The sequence below is a fragment of the Emiliania huxleyi genome (genome assembly GCF_000372725.1).
Source record: "Emiliania huxleyi CCMP1516 unplaced genomic scaffold EMIHUscaffold_761, whole genome shotgun sequence".
Taxonomy (NCBI): Eukaryota; Haptophyta; order Isochrysidales; family Noelaerhabdaceae; genus Emiliania; species Emiliania huxleyi.
In genome coordinates this window covers 1-16,679 of record NW_005196303.1, presented here as the reverse complement: position 1 = coordinate 16,679, position 16,679 = coordinate 1, and the positions used below count along the sequence as shown (strand labels likewise).

At 66.4% G+C, this 16,679-nt stretch overlaps 7 protein-coding genes across 7 annotated transcripts in view; 5 read left to right on the top strand and 2 right to left on the bottom strand.

The window, feature by feature from the left end:
• EMIHUDRAFT_249291 (hypothetical protein) overlaps nucleotides 1–55 on the top strand; it is a gene marked incomplete at both ends in the record, with an annotated part of 1,807 nt that extends 1,752 nt beyond the window's left edge. The window contains one exon of the mRNA XM_005760260.1: nucleotides 39–55. Coding sequence (XP_005760317.1) covers nucleotides 39–55 — 17 coding nt within the window. The remainder of the gene's footprint in view (nucleotides 1–38) is intronic.
• A 47-nt stretch (nucleotides 56–102) lies between these two features.
• EMIHUDRAFT_249290 (hypothetical protein) lies at nucleotides 103–2,433 on the bottom strand (the record flags this gene model as incomplete). The annotated part of the gene is made up of 8 exons (XM_005760259.1): nucleotides 103–159; nucleotides 198–325; nucleotides 458–480; nucleotides 659–748; nucleotides 827–877; nucleotides 1,320–1,450; nucleotides 1,792–1,848; nucleotides 1,921–2,433. The coding sequence occupies 8 exons, from the start codon at nucleotides 2,431–2,433 to the stop codon at nucleotides 103–105; spliced, it is 1,050 nt and encodes a 349-aa protein (XP_005760316.1).
• Nucleotides 2,434–3,951: 1,518 nt separating this feature from the next.
• Nucleotides 3,952–5,504, top strand: EMIHUDRAFT_249289 (hypothetical protein; the record flags this gene model as incomplete). Its single annotated transcript, XM_005760258.1, has 3 exons — nucleotides 3,952–4,659; nucleotides 4,713–4,875; nucleotides 4,951–5,504. 3 exons carry the CDS (start codon nucleotides 3,952–3,954, stop codon nucleotides 5,502–5,504), a joined length of 1,425 nt encoding a protein of 474 aa, XP_005760315.1.
• Nucleotides 5,505–5,923: 419 nt separating this feature from the next.
• On the top strand, nucleotides 5,924–6,484 carry EMIHUDRAFT_120996 (hypothetical protein; the record flags this gene model as incomplete). Its single annotated transcript, XM_005760257.1, has 1 exon — nucleotides 5,924–6,484. The coding sequence occupies one exon, from the start codon at nucleotides 5,924–5,926 to the stop codon at nucleotides 6,482–6,484; it is 561 nt and encodes a 186-aa protein (XP_005760314.1).
• Nucleotides 6,485–7,149: 665 nt separating this feature from the next.
• Nucleotides 7,150–8,333, top strand: EMIHUDRAFT_120995 (hypothetical protein; the record flags this gene model as incomplete). The annotated part of the gene is made up of 3 exons (XM_005760256.1): nucleotides 7,150–7,729; nucleotides 7,761–7,855; nucleotides 7,935–8,333. 3 exons carry the CDS (start codon nucleotides 7,150–7,152, stop codon nucleotides 8,331–8,333), a joined length of 1,074 nt encoding a protein of 357 aa, XP_005760313.1.
• Nucleotides 8,334–12,857: 4,524 nt separating this feature from the next.
• EMIHUDRAFT_120994 (hypothetical protein) lies at nucleotides 12,858–14,565 on the bottom strand (the record flags this gene model as incomplete). The annotated part of the gene is made up of 3 exons (XM_005760255.1): nucleotides 12,858–13,214; nucleotides 13,286–13,918; nucleotides 14,116–14,565. The coding sequence occupies 3 exons, from the start codon at nucleotides 14,563–14,565 to the stop codon at nucleotides 12,858–12,860; spliced, it is 1,440 nt and encodes a 479-aa protein (XP_005760312.1).
• Nucleotides 14,566–14,857: 292 nt separating this feature from the next.
• Nucleotides 14,858–15,808, top strand: EMIHUDRAFT_460017 (hypothetical protein; the record flags this gene model as incomplete). Its single annotated transcript, XM_005760254.1, has 3 exons — nucleotides 14,858–15,046; nucleotides 15,137–15,415; nucleotides 15,746–15,808. 3 exons carry the CDS (start codon nucleotides 14,858–14,860, stop codon nucleotides 15,806–15,808), a joined length of 531 nt encoding a protein of 176 aa, XP_005760311.1.
• Between the last annotated feature and the right edge of the window lie 871 nt (nucleotides 15,809–16,679).

The following is a 16,679-nucleotide window of genomic DNA, read 5'->3' as shown; positions in this document are numbered from 1 at the left end:
TTCAAAAGAAAAAATCGCCGAAACAGAGGGCCCTCGAGCCTCGTTGCGCGCTTGAGCGCGACACACACGTGTATCAAAACGGTCTCGGCCAGAAATGCTGAATCAAATTGTCCGGGTCGCCGTCCTCCGCCCCGGCTTCCATCCCCAGAAACGCCTCGCCTGCGGGAGTGGACACGGGCTGGGGGAGGGGAATGGACCGGCAGCGACAGGGTCGGGATTGGGAACGACGTCGGCGTGTGTCGCGCGCCGTCGGTGCCGCCCTCCAGCGGGTTGCAGCATGGCGTCTTTGGGCTGTAGCGGCCGTGCTCGGCGCCGACGAGCGCACCTGTGGCGGCAGGTGGGGGGGAGTGTTTGCGATGCAGCGCTCGATGGCGGGAATGCGGCGGCGGGCGGGCGGTGCGTGGCCAGCGCGCCAAAGTCGCGTCCCGCCATGAGGATCGGGACGGGGTTGCCAGACGAGCCGCCGAGGTAGGCGGCAACCTCCGGACGCGTGGTGGGGGAGGGGAGGGAGGGGGTGAGAGTAGCGCCCGCGTCCTCCGAGCAGCAGGACCAGTCCGAGCCGGGTGATGAGGCGGCGACGAGGTCACATCTCGGTCTCATCTCGGTCTCATCTCGGCCTCCTCTCGGCTGTCTCTCGGGGACCTCCGAGTAGGACGACCAGCCCGAGCCGAGGATGAGGCGGGTGCGCGCGAGGTTGAGCATGTCGACGAGGGCGTACAGCGTCCCCTCGCAGTCGCGAAAGTCGCACCTATGCGCATAGGCTCCTCTCGACCTCTTGAGCATGGGCAGCGATCTGCTGCTGCTCTCGCAGTGGCGAGGGGCGCACCGCTCGCTCGCACACTCGCGGCGCGTGACGAGGATGCGGTTGGGGAAACGCCTGCGCGTGGCCCATGCTGTGAAACAACGCTCCTCACACAGCGGCGCGACGAGAGAGAATGCGGCTGGGGAGAGCTCCGCGGTGTCGGCCGGTGACCGCGGTGCCGGTGACCGCGGTGCCGGCCGCGCGCCGAGGCGGCGGCTGCGGGCGGGCGGGTGTGTGTGGGAGGCTGTGCACTTGAGTAAGCTCGCATAGGCCTCCTCCGAGTCTGCGGCGAGGTAGAAGCGGAGAGGCTGCTGCGAGAGGCCGCCCGAGGTGCGGGTGAGGGAGTGCTGCCGCATGAGCGAGGTGATGCGCGGCACGAAGTTGGACCAGTGCGCCGCCTGCGCCGCGGGGCGGAGGGGCGGTGTGGGCGGAGGGGCGGTGTGGGCGGAGGGGCGGTGTGGGCGGAGGGGCGGTGTGGGCGGAGGTGCGGTGGCGGTGTGGGCCCGCCTTTCTCCACGCGAGCAGCTTGGACGTCCCCTTGCGGCCGTACTCCTTCTCTGCAGCGGCGATCGCCTCGTTGCCCGTGGTGGAGGAGAAAGTCCTCGAGTCGCGGGGCGCGTCGAAGACGTTTCGGATGTGGAGCCCGACCTATCCGCAGACGCGCGCGTGCAGACGGGGAGCCTGGCCTGCGCCAGGAAGGGGCGGCGCGAGAGGTGGCAGCCGCGGGGGAGTGTGGCCGGCGGCGCCGCGGTGCCGCGGCGTGCTCGTGGTGCGGGAGGGGCCGACCCGGTGTGGCGGAGTGGGCGTGTGGCGGAGTGGGTGTGTGGCTGGCCGTGTGGGTGTGTGGTGGAGTGTGGTGGAGTGTGGTGGTGTGGTGGAGTGTGGTGGAGTGTGGTGGAGTGTGGTGCGGCGTGGGCGGGCGTCGGGTGTGGCGTCGGCGCCATGGTCTTGTCTGCAATCAGCTGGCGAGCGACGCGAGCGGCGGGGACGAGGCGCTGGATCTGCTGCTGCGCGTGCGTCCACTTGCCGTGCGCGTGGTTCATCACCTGCCCACACCGACGCGTGTGAAGACGCGCCGCCCGCAGCCGGTCGGTCTCGCCGGCAGCGGGGCGCGTCACAAAGGCAGACTTGAAGTAGAGGTGCCTCCGCGGGTCGGGGATGATGGGCGCGTCCTTGACGGCGCCCGGCTCGGGGCGCATGTAGTTGTACCGCTGGAAGTGGCGCGGGTCGGTCAGGTTGGCGAGCGGGATCTCCTCCTCGAGGAGCGTGAAGGGCAGCGGCTGCGCAAACAGCCGCCGGAAGCTGCAGTTGCAGTGCAGGTCAGACACCCACACGAGGAGCAGCGGCCGGTCGAGCGTCGCCGCCACCGCCATGGCTGACGCGAGCGCACGCAGCCGATTGCCCAGCCCGTTCTTGGCATCAACGATGACGTACCTCTCGCGCGAGTCTCGCAGCATCTGCAGCGCCGCCACCCACCCCGGGTCCCGAGAGGCACTGCCCGCGCCCGCCGCGGTCGCAGTCGCCGTCGGAGACAGAGAGCTCACGTGCTGCCGCCTCCGCAGCGCAGTCGGAAGCAGCCTGAGAGAGAGCGCTGAGGCCTGCGACCACAGCTGCAGTACGACCGAGCACATGAGCAGCACGACCACCACGCACCGCCACCCGCCTTTCGGCATCCGGCACCTGAGGCAAGAGTAGCGGAATACGTGCCTTGCTCACACGCAGGGGCACTCGGGAGTCAGCAGCAGCAGCAGCAGCAGCAGCAGCAGCAGCACAGGTTAGGCCAGCCGCGCAGAGGGCAGCTAGGCTGGCGCCACTATCCCCAGGCGCGCAGCGAAGCGAAAAAAGATGGAAAAAGTATGACCTACCCATTGCAGGGCCCTTTTGGGCGAAACAAGACCAACCTACCTATCTATCTGGGAGGGGCCAGCCAGTGTGGACAGACCCCCTATCCGGCTAGGAGCCCGGGCCCAGTTTTGATCAGGCGTCTTCTTCGCTGTTTGTTCACAGCACGCCACTAGGAAACCTAGAGCCCACGGTTCCCTGGGGTCGCCTCGTGAATAAACGAGTATAAAGAGCGGTGAGTTTTTATCCTGTCTGTTCTCGAGGTGGATATCCTTTCCGCGTTGCCCGAGAGCCGAGTGGTCTGTGGGAAAAAAACGAAAATCGAGACGGACTTCTTGAACGGCCGGGCAACATGTCTTCCTTACTATTATTAATTGATGCTTTTTGAATTCTGACAATTAACAAGATGGTGTGAAGTACGCCTCGAAGTTGCTTTGTCGGCCTCTCCCGACTGGAAGAGCCCCCCCCCCGCCCCCCCCCCCTTTTACGCCCCCCCCCCCCCCCGTCGAGCCGAGGCGGCGCACACACCCCCTGCTTTCTCCTGCAGGTGGAGGAAAGGCGCAAGTCAGAACGATGGGCTTGCCCATCCCGGAGTGGTTCGATCCCACACAAACCCGAGACGGTGACGGGAAGCGCACGCGGCACGGCGGTCTCAGGCCCAGTGAGGTAGTGCGCCAGTCTAACCCGGATCCTGCTGAACAAGCTCCTCTTGTAGCTCGATCGGTCACACCGCCATCGCCGTCGGGGAGAGGGGGGACGACACTGCCTCGGCAGCGTGCACCTCGATCCTGTACCGTGTTTGTTATGACCCCCCCCAATGAGCACTCCAGCGAGGGAGGGCGAGACGATCGAGGGGTCCCGTACCATGCGGAATCGACCCTATCCAGTGCTCAAGTGCTCAAGTGGCCGCGTTGGGTAGCGAGGATTGGTGTAACCCGAGCCACGTTTTTATCCGCACAGTCCCCGCGCAAGCATAGCAGGCGCGCAAGAAGCGTGCCAATCAGGTCAAGAATAAGCAAACGGGGACCACCGAGCACCGTGGGGGCTCCCTGTCGCCTACCGGCAGTTGGTTGGTTGGACAAGCACCCCACGCAGCCACGCTGTCGTGGGATCGCTTGTCAGGCGCGCGCGCGCCGCGCGCGCTTACGTATTTGCAAAATACGTCGCCCTCTCCCACCCTCGGGACAAAAGAAAGAGGTGCGCGCTGCTCGCTTTGCTGAAGCCCGGCAGAGGCGAGAGGCCGAGAGCAAGGGATCGGCATAGTACACACTTGCGACCCCACCCAGCCTATGTCGAGCCGTTCGCCGATGACTGCCGCCACGCTGGTCGCGCCTCCAACCCTGGACATCCTCGACCTCGACCTACTGCTCTGTATTTGCGAGCACCTTCCTGCCCGAGGCCTCGCGCGGCTGAAGTGCGTGAGCCACCGATACAGCGTCGCTGACACTGCGGCTGAGCTCGCATCCTCAAGGCGGCACGATGGCTGGCGAGTTGCAGCTCGCGACGGCGAGAGTGCAATCTTTCGTCTGTTCGTCTGTGAGCGGCTCCTCGCCCCGCTGCCCGTCGTGTCCGCCACGAGGTTTCACGGCTTAGTCGTGACGGCAGGCGGAGGGCTTTCCGCTTTTGGTTCAAATGCAGACTTCCAGTTGGGACTAACCGACGACCCGGGGAGCGACTTGGAGCCCGAGCTGGACGAGGACGACCAAGAGCTTGAGTTCGGTTGTGCCGACCCACGTCGCGCTGATGTTGTCGCACCGCGTCCGATCGAACGGCTGGCGGGCCGGACGGTGGTGGCCGCTTCTGCCGGCTGGGCTCACAGCGCCGCGCTCACGAATGACGGCCGTCTCCTGACGTGGGGTAGCTACGGCGAACGCTTGGGTTTGGGGGTCCATCAGGGCGTCGTGGGCCCGCCGTGCGAGGTGTCAAGCTTCCCGCCCGAAACGCGAGTGGCGCTAGTTGCGGCTGGCGTCCACGATACGCTCTGTGTCACGGCCAACGGCGATCTCTACAGCTGGGTGAGACCGCATTGGGTCACGCCGAGGACGAGGACGGGGCGGGGCCGAGTCAGGACTGGGTCGGGGCCGAGCCCGTTCGCGTGGACGCCCTGGCAGCCCGCCGAGTGGTGTCCATTGACCACAAGGACGGCCTGGCCATCGCAGTGACGTCTGCGGGGAAGCTTTTCCTCTTTTGTGCCGGCTGGAATCTGCCGCCGCCCGTCTTCCACTATCTGAGTCCGACACCCGCGCCGGTTCCTTTCTCGGGTGTTCTGGTCCGGGACGCGAGCTGCAGCAGTGGACACGTCGCAGCTGTTGCGTCCGACGGCAGGCTCTTCACATGGGGTGAGGGCGCGGAGGGCAAGCTCGGGCACGGGGACGAGGAGGATGTGATGACGCCGCGAGTCGTGTCCAGGCTGCAGGGCAGGCCCGTCGGTCTCGTGAGCTGTGGCACACTGCATACAGCGGCGACGACGGATGGCGGCTCGGTGCTATGGACGTGGGGATCTGGCTCTTTCGGCTGCCTCGGTCATGGGAGTGAAGAGAACCGCCTCGAGCCGACGGAAGTGGTCCTTGATGGCTTCGGCACTGACATGGTCATCCAAGGAGGCGTGATAGTCGAGGACAACCGGGGCGACGACAGCGCTGTCGAGCATGTCGAGATAGTAGCTTTGTCGTGCGGATGCTTCACGACTATGATCGTGGACACTGTCTCAGGTCGGCTGGCCTCCATGGGTTGGTGTCATGCTGGACAGCTTGGGCTGGGGGCGCAGGTGGAAGGGCTGGAGTTTACGTGGCAACCGCTCGCGGTGCTAGATGTACGACCTGAGGTGGCACCGCACGCTCAGTCCGAGTCGGGCCGGTGATCGCAGCGGACTGCGGTGTGTCATTGTAACAGAAACCGTAGAAAGAAAAAAGCGCAGTGCTAAAAATCTCTCTTTCTACTTTCAAATCAAGTTCAAGACACACAGAGCTCACACAAAATCACACACAGGTCACAGCGGGGGAAAGGGCGACTCGCAATTCCAGGGGTCGTTGTGTGACGGCCACCCTATCCAGAGAGGCACGGGTGCCAAAGAAAGAAAGAAAACATACAGCCCAAGGGAGGGACAGGTGCCAAAAAGAAAGAAAGAAAACAGACAACCCAAGGGAGGGATGGGAGGACGGCACGCCGCCACCACACAGGACAGGTGCCAATTTGAGAAAAAATGCGGGGACGAATTCTTTCGTGCGTGCTACCTAGGGAGCCTAGGTAAGCTAAGTGCGACCTGGTAGCTCCACGGGCATGGCGGAAGCAGCCGCTGCCCCGGGCGGCGCGGCGGAGGGTCCCTCGTCGAGGAAACGCAAGGCGTGGGACGGGCCACCGCCCGCAGCCGGCGACCTCGGCCACGCGCAGTTCTGGTGGTACCGCGACCCTTACGGAGTCGACCAGGGGCCGCACGCAACCACGACCATGCGCAACTGGTTCGAGGCGGGCTACATCCCGGCAGTGACTCCGCTCGCAGCCTCGTACTATGGCGAGGTTCCCTCGGAGATGTGGCTGGCGGCCGAGCTCTGGGAGAGCCCCGAGACGGAGGCGTTTGTGCTGGCTGAGGGCGCGGCGGCGGCGCCGCAGCTCGAGGCGGCGGCGCCGGACTACATCGAGGCGGCGGAGTTCGAGAGCGAGAAGGAGGGCTACGTCTTCAAGTTTGACGTGTACGGGCTCGGCTACTACAAGGACGAGGAGGCGAGCAGGCCGATCGAGGTGACGATCGACGCGATCGAGGCCGAGAAGCAGGAGAAGCTGGAGAGAAACGCGCGCGCGCGGATGCAGGCCTTCCCCAAGTGGGACACCATCTCTGGGTGAGCGGAGAGGAGGGGCGAGGTGGCGTGATCGGGGGGTCAAACAGAGAGACAAGAAACCGCAGCGCGCTGCGACGGCGAGAGAATCTGTGATGCGCATAGGCATACGATGGAGACCTCTCCTCACAGACGCCAGCCGACGAGAGGTAATGTAAGCCAAGGAAAACTCAAAAACACTGGGCGTGGTAAAAGAAAGAAAGAAAACAGACAACCCAAGCGCCAAGGCGCAAGGGAAGGATGGGAGCAGGCGGAGGACGACGGCACGCCGCCACCAAAAAGGGATTTTAAGGAGAGGAGTGTGATGCGCTAGCCGTCGCCCATCCTTCGCGTCTGCTTCTTCCTATCTCTCTTCGCAGTCCCTCGCCGATTCTCGCTGCAACCTTCAAACAAACAAACCTTCATGCCACCTCGCGGTCGTCCCACTTACGTCGCTCTCTCTCCCTCTGTCGCGTCGCTCTCCTCTGCTACTTCTAGGGTCGTCTACGCGCTAATTCTTGTTTCGGACGGCTTCTAGCCCCGGGCGCGAGCACCACGTCGCGCTCAGCACTTCTTTTCGTCGCCGCCGCTGCCGTTCTGCTCGTCCTCGCCCTCCTGCTTCACGACGACCGCCGAGTTTCGACAGTGCGACGGCGGCGCAAGATGAGGGCGTCGGGCGGCGAGCCTCTTTCTATGATGATGCTTTCGGAGCCGCCGTCGTGGGAGGCCTGGCGGATCGATCCGGCGGAGAGTCTGGGTAGCAGAGCCTCCGCGCCCTGTCGCTGGGCCGCGCTGCTTGCCGGCGGCGACGCGATCACCGCGCCGCCGGCTCCCGTCCCCGGGCTCGGGCTGCCGCTGGCGGCGCGAGCTGCTTCGAACGGCTCGCTCTGCCTGCGGCCAGAGGGCGACTTGCTGTCCGACCACGTGGTGCGGGAAGGGCGCTGGTTCGAGTGCGACGACCTGGTCCCCCTGCTCGCGATCGGCGCGCTCGCGGCGGGCCCGGGCGCTGTGGCGCTCGACGTAGGGGCGAACCTTGGCGCCTGCACGATGCAGCTGCTCCTGTCGACCGACGCGCCGGTGGTCGCCTTTGAGCCCGGCGCGGCCAACTTGGGGCTGCTCTCGGCGTCCGTCGGCGCGCTCGCGCTGCGCCACCCCCCCGTGCGGCGTCGCGCCGTCCTGCTTCCCCTCGCGCTCGGCGACGCAAACTCGAGCTTCTTCCTCCACCCCGCCCTCGGCACCGCGGGCCGCTCTGTGGCTTGCGCGTCCTTCACACGTCCGTCGACACGTCCGCGACACGTCCGCAGGCAACGCCGGCCACTCCGTCCTCGGCTCGAGCGAGAGCGCAGAGTCTCTCAGCCGGTGGGACGGCTCTTCGTTTGGCAGCGCGGAGCGGGTGGTGGTGCGGCAGGCGAGAGAACACCTCCCGAGGCGCCCGAGTGAGCTCGACAAGCGTGAGCGACCGGACTGACTGCTGGCAGGCGGACGACATCCTCTGGCCGAGGCAGCTGCGCCGGGAGCGCCTCCCTCCGCCCGTGGCGATGATGAAGATCGACGTCGAGGGATTCGAGTGCCGCGCGCTGCACGGGATGCGGCGGCTGCTCGGCGCCGGAGCCGTCAAGACGGTCAAGGTGGAGGTGTTCGAGTCGGCGCTGCGCGCGCAGGGCTGCTCCGGCTCGCGGCTGCAGCAGCTCCTCCTCGGCTCCGGCTTCCGCCTCTTCCAGTCCGTGGAGCAGCTCGCCCTGGTCGGATGCGGCCGCGTGCCCGGCGAAGCGGCGGCGGACCCAGACGCGCTGCAGGTCGTCGCCGTGGCGGAGGGCCTGCCCTACAACCTGTACGGCTTGCACTGCCGACGCGGGCACGCGAAGAGTCGAACGTAGACCGGACGTGTGGGGTGCACGGCGAGGCGTCTCGGCCGTCCGCCGCTGGGGCGGGCTCCAGTGTGAAGACTGAGGACATGCGAGGGACATAGACACATGGTGGCTGCCGGTTGGTTGCGATTGGGCACAGGAATAGTGTGGTCCACAGTCGAATTGCGTCGCGCGCTCATCATGGACAGTCCGTGTAGGTCTTGACTTGACTTGACTCGTGTGACGTGCGGGCAAAACTTTCTGTGCCGGTGCCGCGTGGCCAGTGTGCAATCTTTACCGGTATGAGACTGGTATTTGGCGATATTTTGATTAGTTTTGGAGTGGTATGGTATAGTGGTATGCGAAAGTGGTATGCGGGGTTTTCAGTAGTTGTAGCGGCTGTCGGTGTGGTCCCGGGGGCGAAACCATGCAAAAGTGCGGGTATTACCCGGGTATACCCGGGTTTTTTCAGGTATACCCGCAAAATACCCGGTATTTTGCCGATTTTGCCGATTTTGCCACCAAGAAGGCACTCCGACTCGCTTTGATTTCCGTGAGGCAACTGGTATCCCGTACCACTTTTTGATTAGGTACCACTTTTTGATTAGTGCAGGCCTTGGGTTTGATTAGCCAAAAACTCCCATCAAAGAGATATATTTGCCACTTTCCGCACAAACATGGCACCCGACCAGCTGAAGCTCTAGACTCGTCGACCGAGCTCTGGACGATGCCGACCTCAAACCACCAGCGCCAGCAACGACGTGCCGCGGCTCGCCGCGCCGCTGTTGCGACCGACGACGTGCCCGACGCCGTCCCGCGGCCGAAAGGAAGAGGCCCGCGCAACCACTTCTGGGACCCGCGGCCGCCGGGCGTGCGGCGGCACAACGAGTCGAACGAACCGAACCAGCGCAGAGCGGCGCGTCTCGCGAGCGCCCGCGGCCGCCACGCCGACGCCGTCCGCGGCCGACGGTGGTCGCGAATCAACGCGGCGCGGTGCAACGAGGCCAAGTCCTTCCAGGCTCCCGCCAGCAGCGCCTCGTGGCGTGGGCTGCACGGCCCTTCGAGACGGCCCGGGGGGCGGTGAGAGACCTCTCCCGCCGGCATGGCGCACTATATCACCCGTAGAGGCCTCTCTATAGTCGCCTTTTGGCACCTCCTCTCTCCACGCCGCCGATTAGACCTCGCCGCATCGCATCGCCCCCTTCCCTGCCCCGTCGCCCTCCTGAGCTCTCCCTCCTTCGCTCCAGCCATGCACAGGACGGCTGGACCATTGGCCCGCGTGCCAGGCGTCCGGGACGGCCGGGTATCGGCTCCGTACTTTGAGCCCTCTTGGGCCACCCTCGCGTCCACCGGCCGGCAGAGCACCGCTTGGGCGACTCAGACGGCCCGCCCGACCAGCGCGTTCGATCGTGCCGCCCCCACAGCGTCAGTGGCGTGCGTGGGGTGGCAGGCGGCGTCAGCGCAGCCCCTCGTGGGGGTGCCCACCGCTCTCCTCTCACCGCTCCCCCCCGCCCGTGGCACCCCACACACTCGTCCCTCCTCAGGGGCGCAAGGCGGCACGGCACGTTCAGCGCTTGCCTCGGCCCACCTCGCCTTCACGCCCGCCACCGCGACCAAGGAGGTGGCCTCGGCGGCCCAGATGAAGCCCGTGCGGCTCGTTTGGGAGCCGCATGCCGTCCCTCTCTCGCCGGCGCTGCTCACCACGCCCAAGCCTACGCCGAGGAACCCGTCGCGCCCGTCGCTCACGAGCTGGTGGCTCGCATCGACCGAGCTGTCCAGCTTTCTCACGCCCTGCCCACGATCAAATTCGAGACGACCAACATCCGACCACAAAAAAGGCCCGCGCGTGCTGCGCGGGCCGGCGAGCGACTAGCGAGCCAACCTGCTAGTACCGGTAAAGATTGCACACTGCGCGTGGCTCGCTCGCTCTCGCGTCTCGGCGCGTGCGGCCGGCTTGCTGCGCCCCATCGACGCGACGAAGGAGCGTAAAGGGGTGTGGATGCTGGGTTCACGGAAATCGAGGGACGCGACCCACTTCGCCACAGACGGTCCCGCGCCTCGCCGCTATGACGGCTACACGACCGCGGCTCGTGTGCGTGTAGCCGTCTTTGTCCGGAGTGAATACTCCAACGTGCGCTCGTCGGTGACGGTGTCCTTCAACCCGACCTGCGCCGCGCTCGGCGAACCTCGACAGCGCCCACAGTGGCATGCAGCTCTTTGCGACAGAAGCCTGGAGAGCAGCTCCTCTGCTGCTCACACACTCTGCACAGTTGACACAGCCTACTGTGCGGCTGCCACAGCTGTGACAGCGATGGGCTCGCCCTCACTGGCCCTCAGTCACTTGTGCTGCGGCTTGTGTGAGCGACACTGCTCGGCGACTGCCGGCACACTGTGAGACCATGGGTGTGAGGTTAAACCACGCCACCAGCGCTTGGTCACATCAGCCCCGAGGTCAGGTCCATCTACTCTGTTGATGACAAGACTTGTCTACCGGCTGGAGCCGAGCAGGAGGGCCCGGCGCACAACCCCTTGGTCAACTCACCCTCCACACCCCGTACACACCCAACGCGGCCAAAGGATATCCACCTCTCGAGAACCTCGAAAACAGCATTGTCGCCATTCTTTTTTACCGCGCAAGATATGAAGGGTGGCTAAGGGCTCTGCCCGCAAGGCGCCCGCGTCGCAGACGCGGTACCATTGACACCCCACCCCCCCTCTACTCCACCCCTCGCCCTCCCCCCCGCGCCCTACCGAACCACCCACCACCCGCCCATGCCGACTTCCGTCCCCCGCCGCCCTCCCCTCTTCCCGCCCCTCCGCCCTCGCCATCCCCCATCTGTGCGCCCCTCCCCGTCCGCTCCCTCCCGCTTGGCGCCCATCCCGCCCTCCGCCCTCGCCCTCCGCCCCTGCCCTGGCTGGCCTGGGTGGCATCTCCTCATCATCACGCGCCAAGCGGGAGGGAAGTGGACGGGGCCCTGAGCCGACCTAGCCCTAAACGGAATGGGGCGCCCAACACGTGCCCGGATTACTGTGCCTTCCCCGGGTGCAGCCTTTCGGTTCGTGAAGGGTCGGTGCGAGTCGTGCTTTCCTCGATCCCCCGCCCTCCCCCGCCATCTCCGCCGCTTTGTTTGGCTCTCCAGCCTTACTTGAGCACTTGAGCACTGGATAGGGTCGATTCCGCACCAGAGAGCCTTACCACCATCGGGAGGCGGCGAGGCGAAATCAGACTCGGTCGAGAGACCCCAGATTGGCATCCATGGACAGGGTGGCCCGCCACAACGCACGTGGCGGTCGTGATTTCTTGTTGGTCTTCAAAAATCTCTCGAACAAATAGCAAAATCCAAATACCGTCGTGAATATGTGATCTGAGCCGTGGACGGCCGCAAGCCTTCAGCTGGTGCCAAGACATCCGTAAAATTGAAACCAAGAACGTCCGCCAAATCCGCGTGCTCTTTCGGCGCAACTTGAGGGGAAGCCGCTGATCGAGCCCAGCGTGCCCGCGGCCGCCTCCCGCGCAGCACCGCCGCTGGGGACGACACGCTGCGGAATCGGATCGACCCCATGGAGGAGGAGGGCGCAGTCGGCGAATTGGAGGAGGAGGAGGAGGGCGCAGTCGACGAATGGGAGGAGGAGGGCGCAGTCGAGAGTCGACATTGGCGTGTCTGACTCAGAGGAGGAGTTGGAGGTGCAGCCATGTCCGGCAACCTAAACCTGATTCAGAAGAGCTCGCCGACGTTGTCACTCAACGTGCGTCACATGCGTGATCGAGCTTGAGGAGGAGCTCAGCTAACGATTCGGCCGGCCCCCCAGCGCCGCCGCCCACCGCCACCCACAAAGCGCCTGCTCTACTATCCCGTACACCACCCGCTCCCCCGCTCCCGTGATAGCACCATCACTGCCGCCGTCCTGGTTTTGAACGTGGCAGCTAGACTCTAGGGACTAATTCGAACGCGGCGGTATAAGCGACGACCTGGCCATGTGGGAGCCGTACCCTTGGAACCACGCCGAGATCGGCGTGTCTTTCCAGATGTACCAGCCCGATGCCGATACCGACCCCATGACGCGCGACCAGTTCTTGCGCTACCTCGAGTATTGCGTGCCGTGGTGAGCTCTTCCGTCCTCATGTCGCTACACAGCCCGCGTCGGGCTGCACTGCTACACTCGACCGCTATTCATGTCTCACTGCGCGCGAACTGCCGTGTCTGTACTGCCTGCGCATGTGCCATGTCGAGAGCATGCATTTGTCCGTCTCTCGTCGGCGCCGGGGCGCCGCAAGTCTCGTCGCCGTCCCCGTCTGTGCATGTTCTGTTCTGAAGCTCATACGTCACTAGCATGGTCATAGTAGTATGTCATAAATTCCCTCTCGACCAGCGGCACCGCTGGCAGTGATCCGCCAGTCGGGTCGGTCCGAGTCGCCCAGAGCTGCACCACAGTGTGGCTGCGCGGCGGGGGCGGCGGCGGGGTGTTGTGGTCGGTGTGTGTGACTGGTGTGAGATTCTTCACCAGACAATGTGTGTGTGACGTTATACAACACTCACCGCCCCACCCTCCTCGCTACGTGCTCAGCGTCGACACCTCCCACGGTTTCGGCAACGCGTCCGCCGCCGTGCCGCCACCCGCGCCGCCGCCCTCGCCTGCCGCCGCCTCGAGGACGCGCGCCTCTCCGACGTCGGCGGCGGAGGCCTCGCGCGCCTTGCGGAGGGTGAGCAAGTACCGGTGCATCCTCGCCGAGACGGCGTGCCTCGAAGCGGACTCGAGGACGAGGCAGTCGGACGGCGGCAGCGCGGGCGCAGCGCACTCGGCGGGGACGGGCAGCAGAAAGACGAGGCGGCCGCCGACTCGCAACCGCGCCGCGGCGAGCCGCAGCAGCATCGCGCACCGCGCGGGCAGCGGCTGGTACAGCTCGCCCGCCTGTCCGCAGCCAGAGGTGTGTGGAGACGCTGCTCACAGCTTCCAACCAGCACTCCTCCCCCCTCCCAGACCCCCTCCATGATGCCGTACGGCGGGTCGGTGACGATCGCGTCGAAGTCGCGCAGGCCCAGCCCGGCCGGCAACTCCGCCACGTGATCGCCGTCAGCGTCGCCATCGTCGCCTTTGCCGTCGGCGGCGGCGCCGCCGCGGGGCAGCAGCTCGGCGGCGTCGGCGAGGAGGAGTCTGGCGGGCGGCGGCAGGCCGGCGGCGGCAAAGTTGGCTCGGATCGGCTCGCGCTGCAGCACCCTCGCGTCGACCTCGACGCCGAAGGTCGTCGCGCCGAAGCGCGCGGCCGAGAGGAGAGTGGAGCACGTCCCGCAGAACGGGTCGAGGAGCGCGCAGCCGGGGCGTGCGCGCGCCTCGTTGGCCATCAGAAAGGCAAGCTCGGGCGGCAGCGTGGTCCTGCCGAGGTAGCCGCGGGCGGAGAGGCGGAAGTCGTGCAGCAGCCGCGAGGCGCCCGCCGAGAGGCGCCGCCCGAGGTACAGGCGGCGCGGAGGAGCGAGGGCGGCCGGCTCGCCTCGCTCGCCTCTTCCCGTCGGGTCGTCGTAGTCCTCGAGCATGGCGACCACCTGCTCCGGCGAGCGGAGAGAGATGGGCCCGGGCAGCGGCGCGAGCAGCTCGTCGAGGAGCTCCATCAGGGCAACCTTTGGCGCGGTACAGGCGGCGGCGGGGGTGAGAGCGCCGTGGTCGTGCAGAGGAGTCCTCTGAAGGTTGCGAAGTCTCTGGGAGGGTCTAGTGGCGCGGCTCCATCCCGCCGCGCCTTGGCCGGCTCGCTGTACGGCTTCTGCCGCCCCGCTGAGAGCATCTCGACGCACCAGCTGTCCTCGGCGAGCGGCGCGACCCACCGCCGGTGCGTTTCGGCGCCCGCCGCACAGACGGCCTCGGCAAGCCGCTCCCACGCCCGCTGGCCGCTGCCCTCGCCGCCACCGCCGTCCTCGTGATCTGCGGGCTCCGACTCCGCCCATACGTCAAAGCAGCCGCGGACGAGGACGCAGCGGCGGGCGACGGCGGCGGCCGCGGCCGCGTCGGGCAGCGCGACGTACTCGAACGAGTCCCGCCGGCTGGGCTCGAAGGCGAGCTCATCGCCGCCAAAGCCGAGCATGTCTGCGACAGAGCGCACCTCGCTCCGCCAGTGGCCGGGCAGTGTGTCGCGGTAGAGGAAGAGGAAGCGTGGCCGCGCAGCGGCCGACGCAGGCGCGCCGGGGGAGAGGCGGACGGCGCGGGAGGGCGTGGCGGCGAGCAGGGCGACGAGGACGAGCGGCGTCGCGAGCAATGTGCGGAGCGTGGTCATCTAAAGCTGCGCCGAGCGAATCGGCGACGTTTTGCAGAGCGTCTCCTTTCTCATTCAGCGGAGGCCTCAGCACTGACGGCAGAGAACCGTCCACGGAATGGAGTGTCGCGGGCTTCCGTTCCTAGCGCCGTTGAGAAAAAGAAAACTCGTGCGCGGTTCAAAGAAAAAGGCGCTGCCCTGCGCGCCCCCCGCATAACAACGAACTCACATGAAGGCCCGAGGTCTCGTCGTCGTCTCCCTCTGCCTGCCCGGCCTGTGCGCGGCGCTGCGGCCGCCGGCGCCGCGCGTTCGCATGACGGCCGGCATGACGGCCGCCTCGGCGCCCGCTGCTGTCGTGCCCAACCCGGCCTCGCTCGTCACGGGCCTGGCCTTCACGGGCGGGTGGGTGGACGTGTTTGTGTGGCAGACGTACGGCTGCTACGCCAACATGATGACTGGCAACCTGCTGCGCTGCCTCGAGTGCCTCACCGCGCTGCGCTGGGTGGACGGCGCCTTCTTCACGGCGCTCATCGAAAGGTCCGCAGCCGAGGGGTGAGCAGCCTCTCTTCACGCCTCCAGCGGGTGTAAGTAGGCGCTCATCGCGTCGTACGTCGGCGGCTTCGGCGCCTTCCGGGTGGTGGACCTCTCGCGACGGCGCCGCCGCACCCTCTCCTCAGTCGCGCCCGCCGTGTTTGCCCTCTTCGCCCTCGCCGACCTCGGGCTCCGCCTGTCGAACGGCTCGCGCTGGAGCATCCTCCTCCTCGGCGTCGGCTCAGGCGTCGTCAACGCCGCCTCCGCGGACTCGACGGGCGCGGTGACCTGCATGGTGACGGGCCACCTCGGCAGGATTGCGCGCAGCCTCGGCGACGCGGTCTCTGGCGGCGAGGCGGTCGCGCCCGGCTCGCGCCGCGCCGCCGCCGAGTCGGTGCGTGTGGTCGCCTCCTTTGGTGCTGGCGCGACCGCGGCGCTGGCGGCCGCGAGGCGGCTGCCCGCGGCGGCGGGCGTCCTGTCAGGGGTGGGGGCGGTGTATGCCGGGCTGCTTTATCTGCACGACCGGAGCGCGGCAGGGGGTTGAGGTTTGAATTTCACAGATCGCACGCCCCTGTAAATACATGTAAACGTAATAGAGCAGCAGCCCTTCATGCGTCAGAGACGGCCCCCCGGCAACACCAACAGGCAACAGAGAGAGAGAGATTTTTAGCAATTGTTTGTCAACATTGGCGAGGCGGTGGACGGAGCTCGGAAGGAGCAGGGAGGAGGATGAGGAGAGCGAGAGGCAGAGCCAGAGCCCAGCAGAGGTAGCTGCCAGCGGCTAAAGAAAGAAAGAAAGAAAGAAACCAAGTAGGGAGGGATGGGAGGACGGCACGCCGCCACCACACAGGGATTTTAAGGAGAGGAGTGTGGTGCTAGCTAGCCGTCGCCCAGCGGCTCGGCTCGGACTCGGCAGCGCGTTTTCTTCTGCCATCTAGCTCTTGCCGCTGAGCCAGAAGCGGGACTCTCAGTCGAGGCTCGTCGACTTGTGCGATGGTGAGGATAAGGGACGACGACAGCAGCGAGGACGAAGCGCCTCCCTCAGAGCGCACCTCACAGCCGCCGGCCGCGGCGCCGGAAGCCGAGCCGGAGCCTGCCGCAGCGCCGGAGCCTGCTGCTGCACCGCTGCCACCCGCCGCTGCTGCTGAGGATGACTCGTCGGACGAGGATGACGACGTGCCGCTGTCGAAGCGTAAGGCGGTGGAGAACGTGATCACCGCCAAGCCACAGCCGGCGGCGCCCTCGCCCAAGCCCAAGGCCAACGGCAACGGCGTCGCACCGCCAAAGCCGGCCGCAGCCAAGGCGCCGGCCGCGCCCAAGGCGGCCAAGGCGGCAAAGGCGCCCGCGTCGCCCAAGGCGAAGGAGAAGAAGAAGCCAAAGTACTCCGAGTCGTCGGCGGACGACGACGCCGACTCCGACTCCGACTACGACAAGAAGCCCGCCAAGAAGCAGAAGAAGGCGCCCGCGAAGCCTTCGGCAAAGGGCGGCGGCGGCGGCGACGACGCGGGCACGTCGTACGGGGACCGGTGGTACGAGGAGGTGGACGGGTCGGAGTGGAAGCGGGGGGGCGTCAAGTGGAAGACGCTGGAGCACGGCGGCGTCAT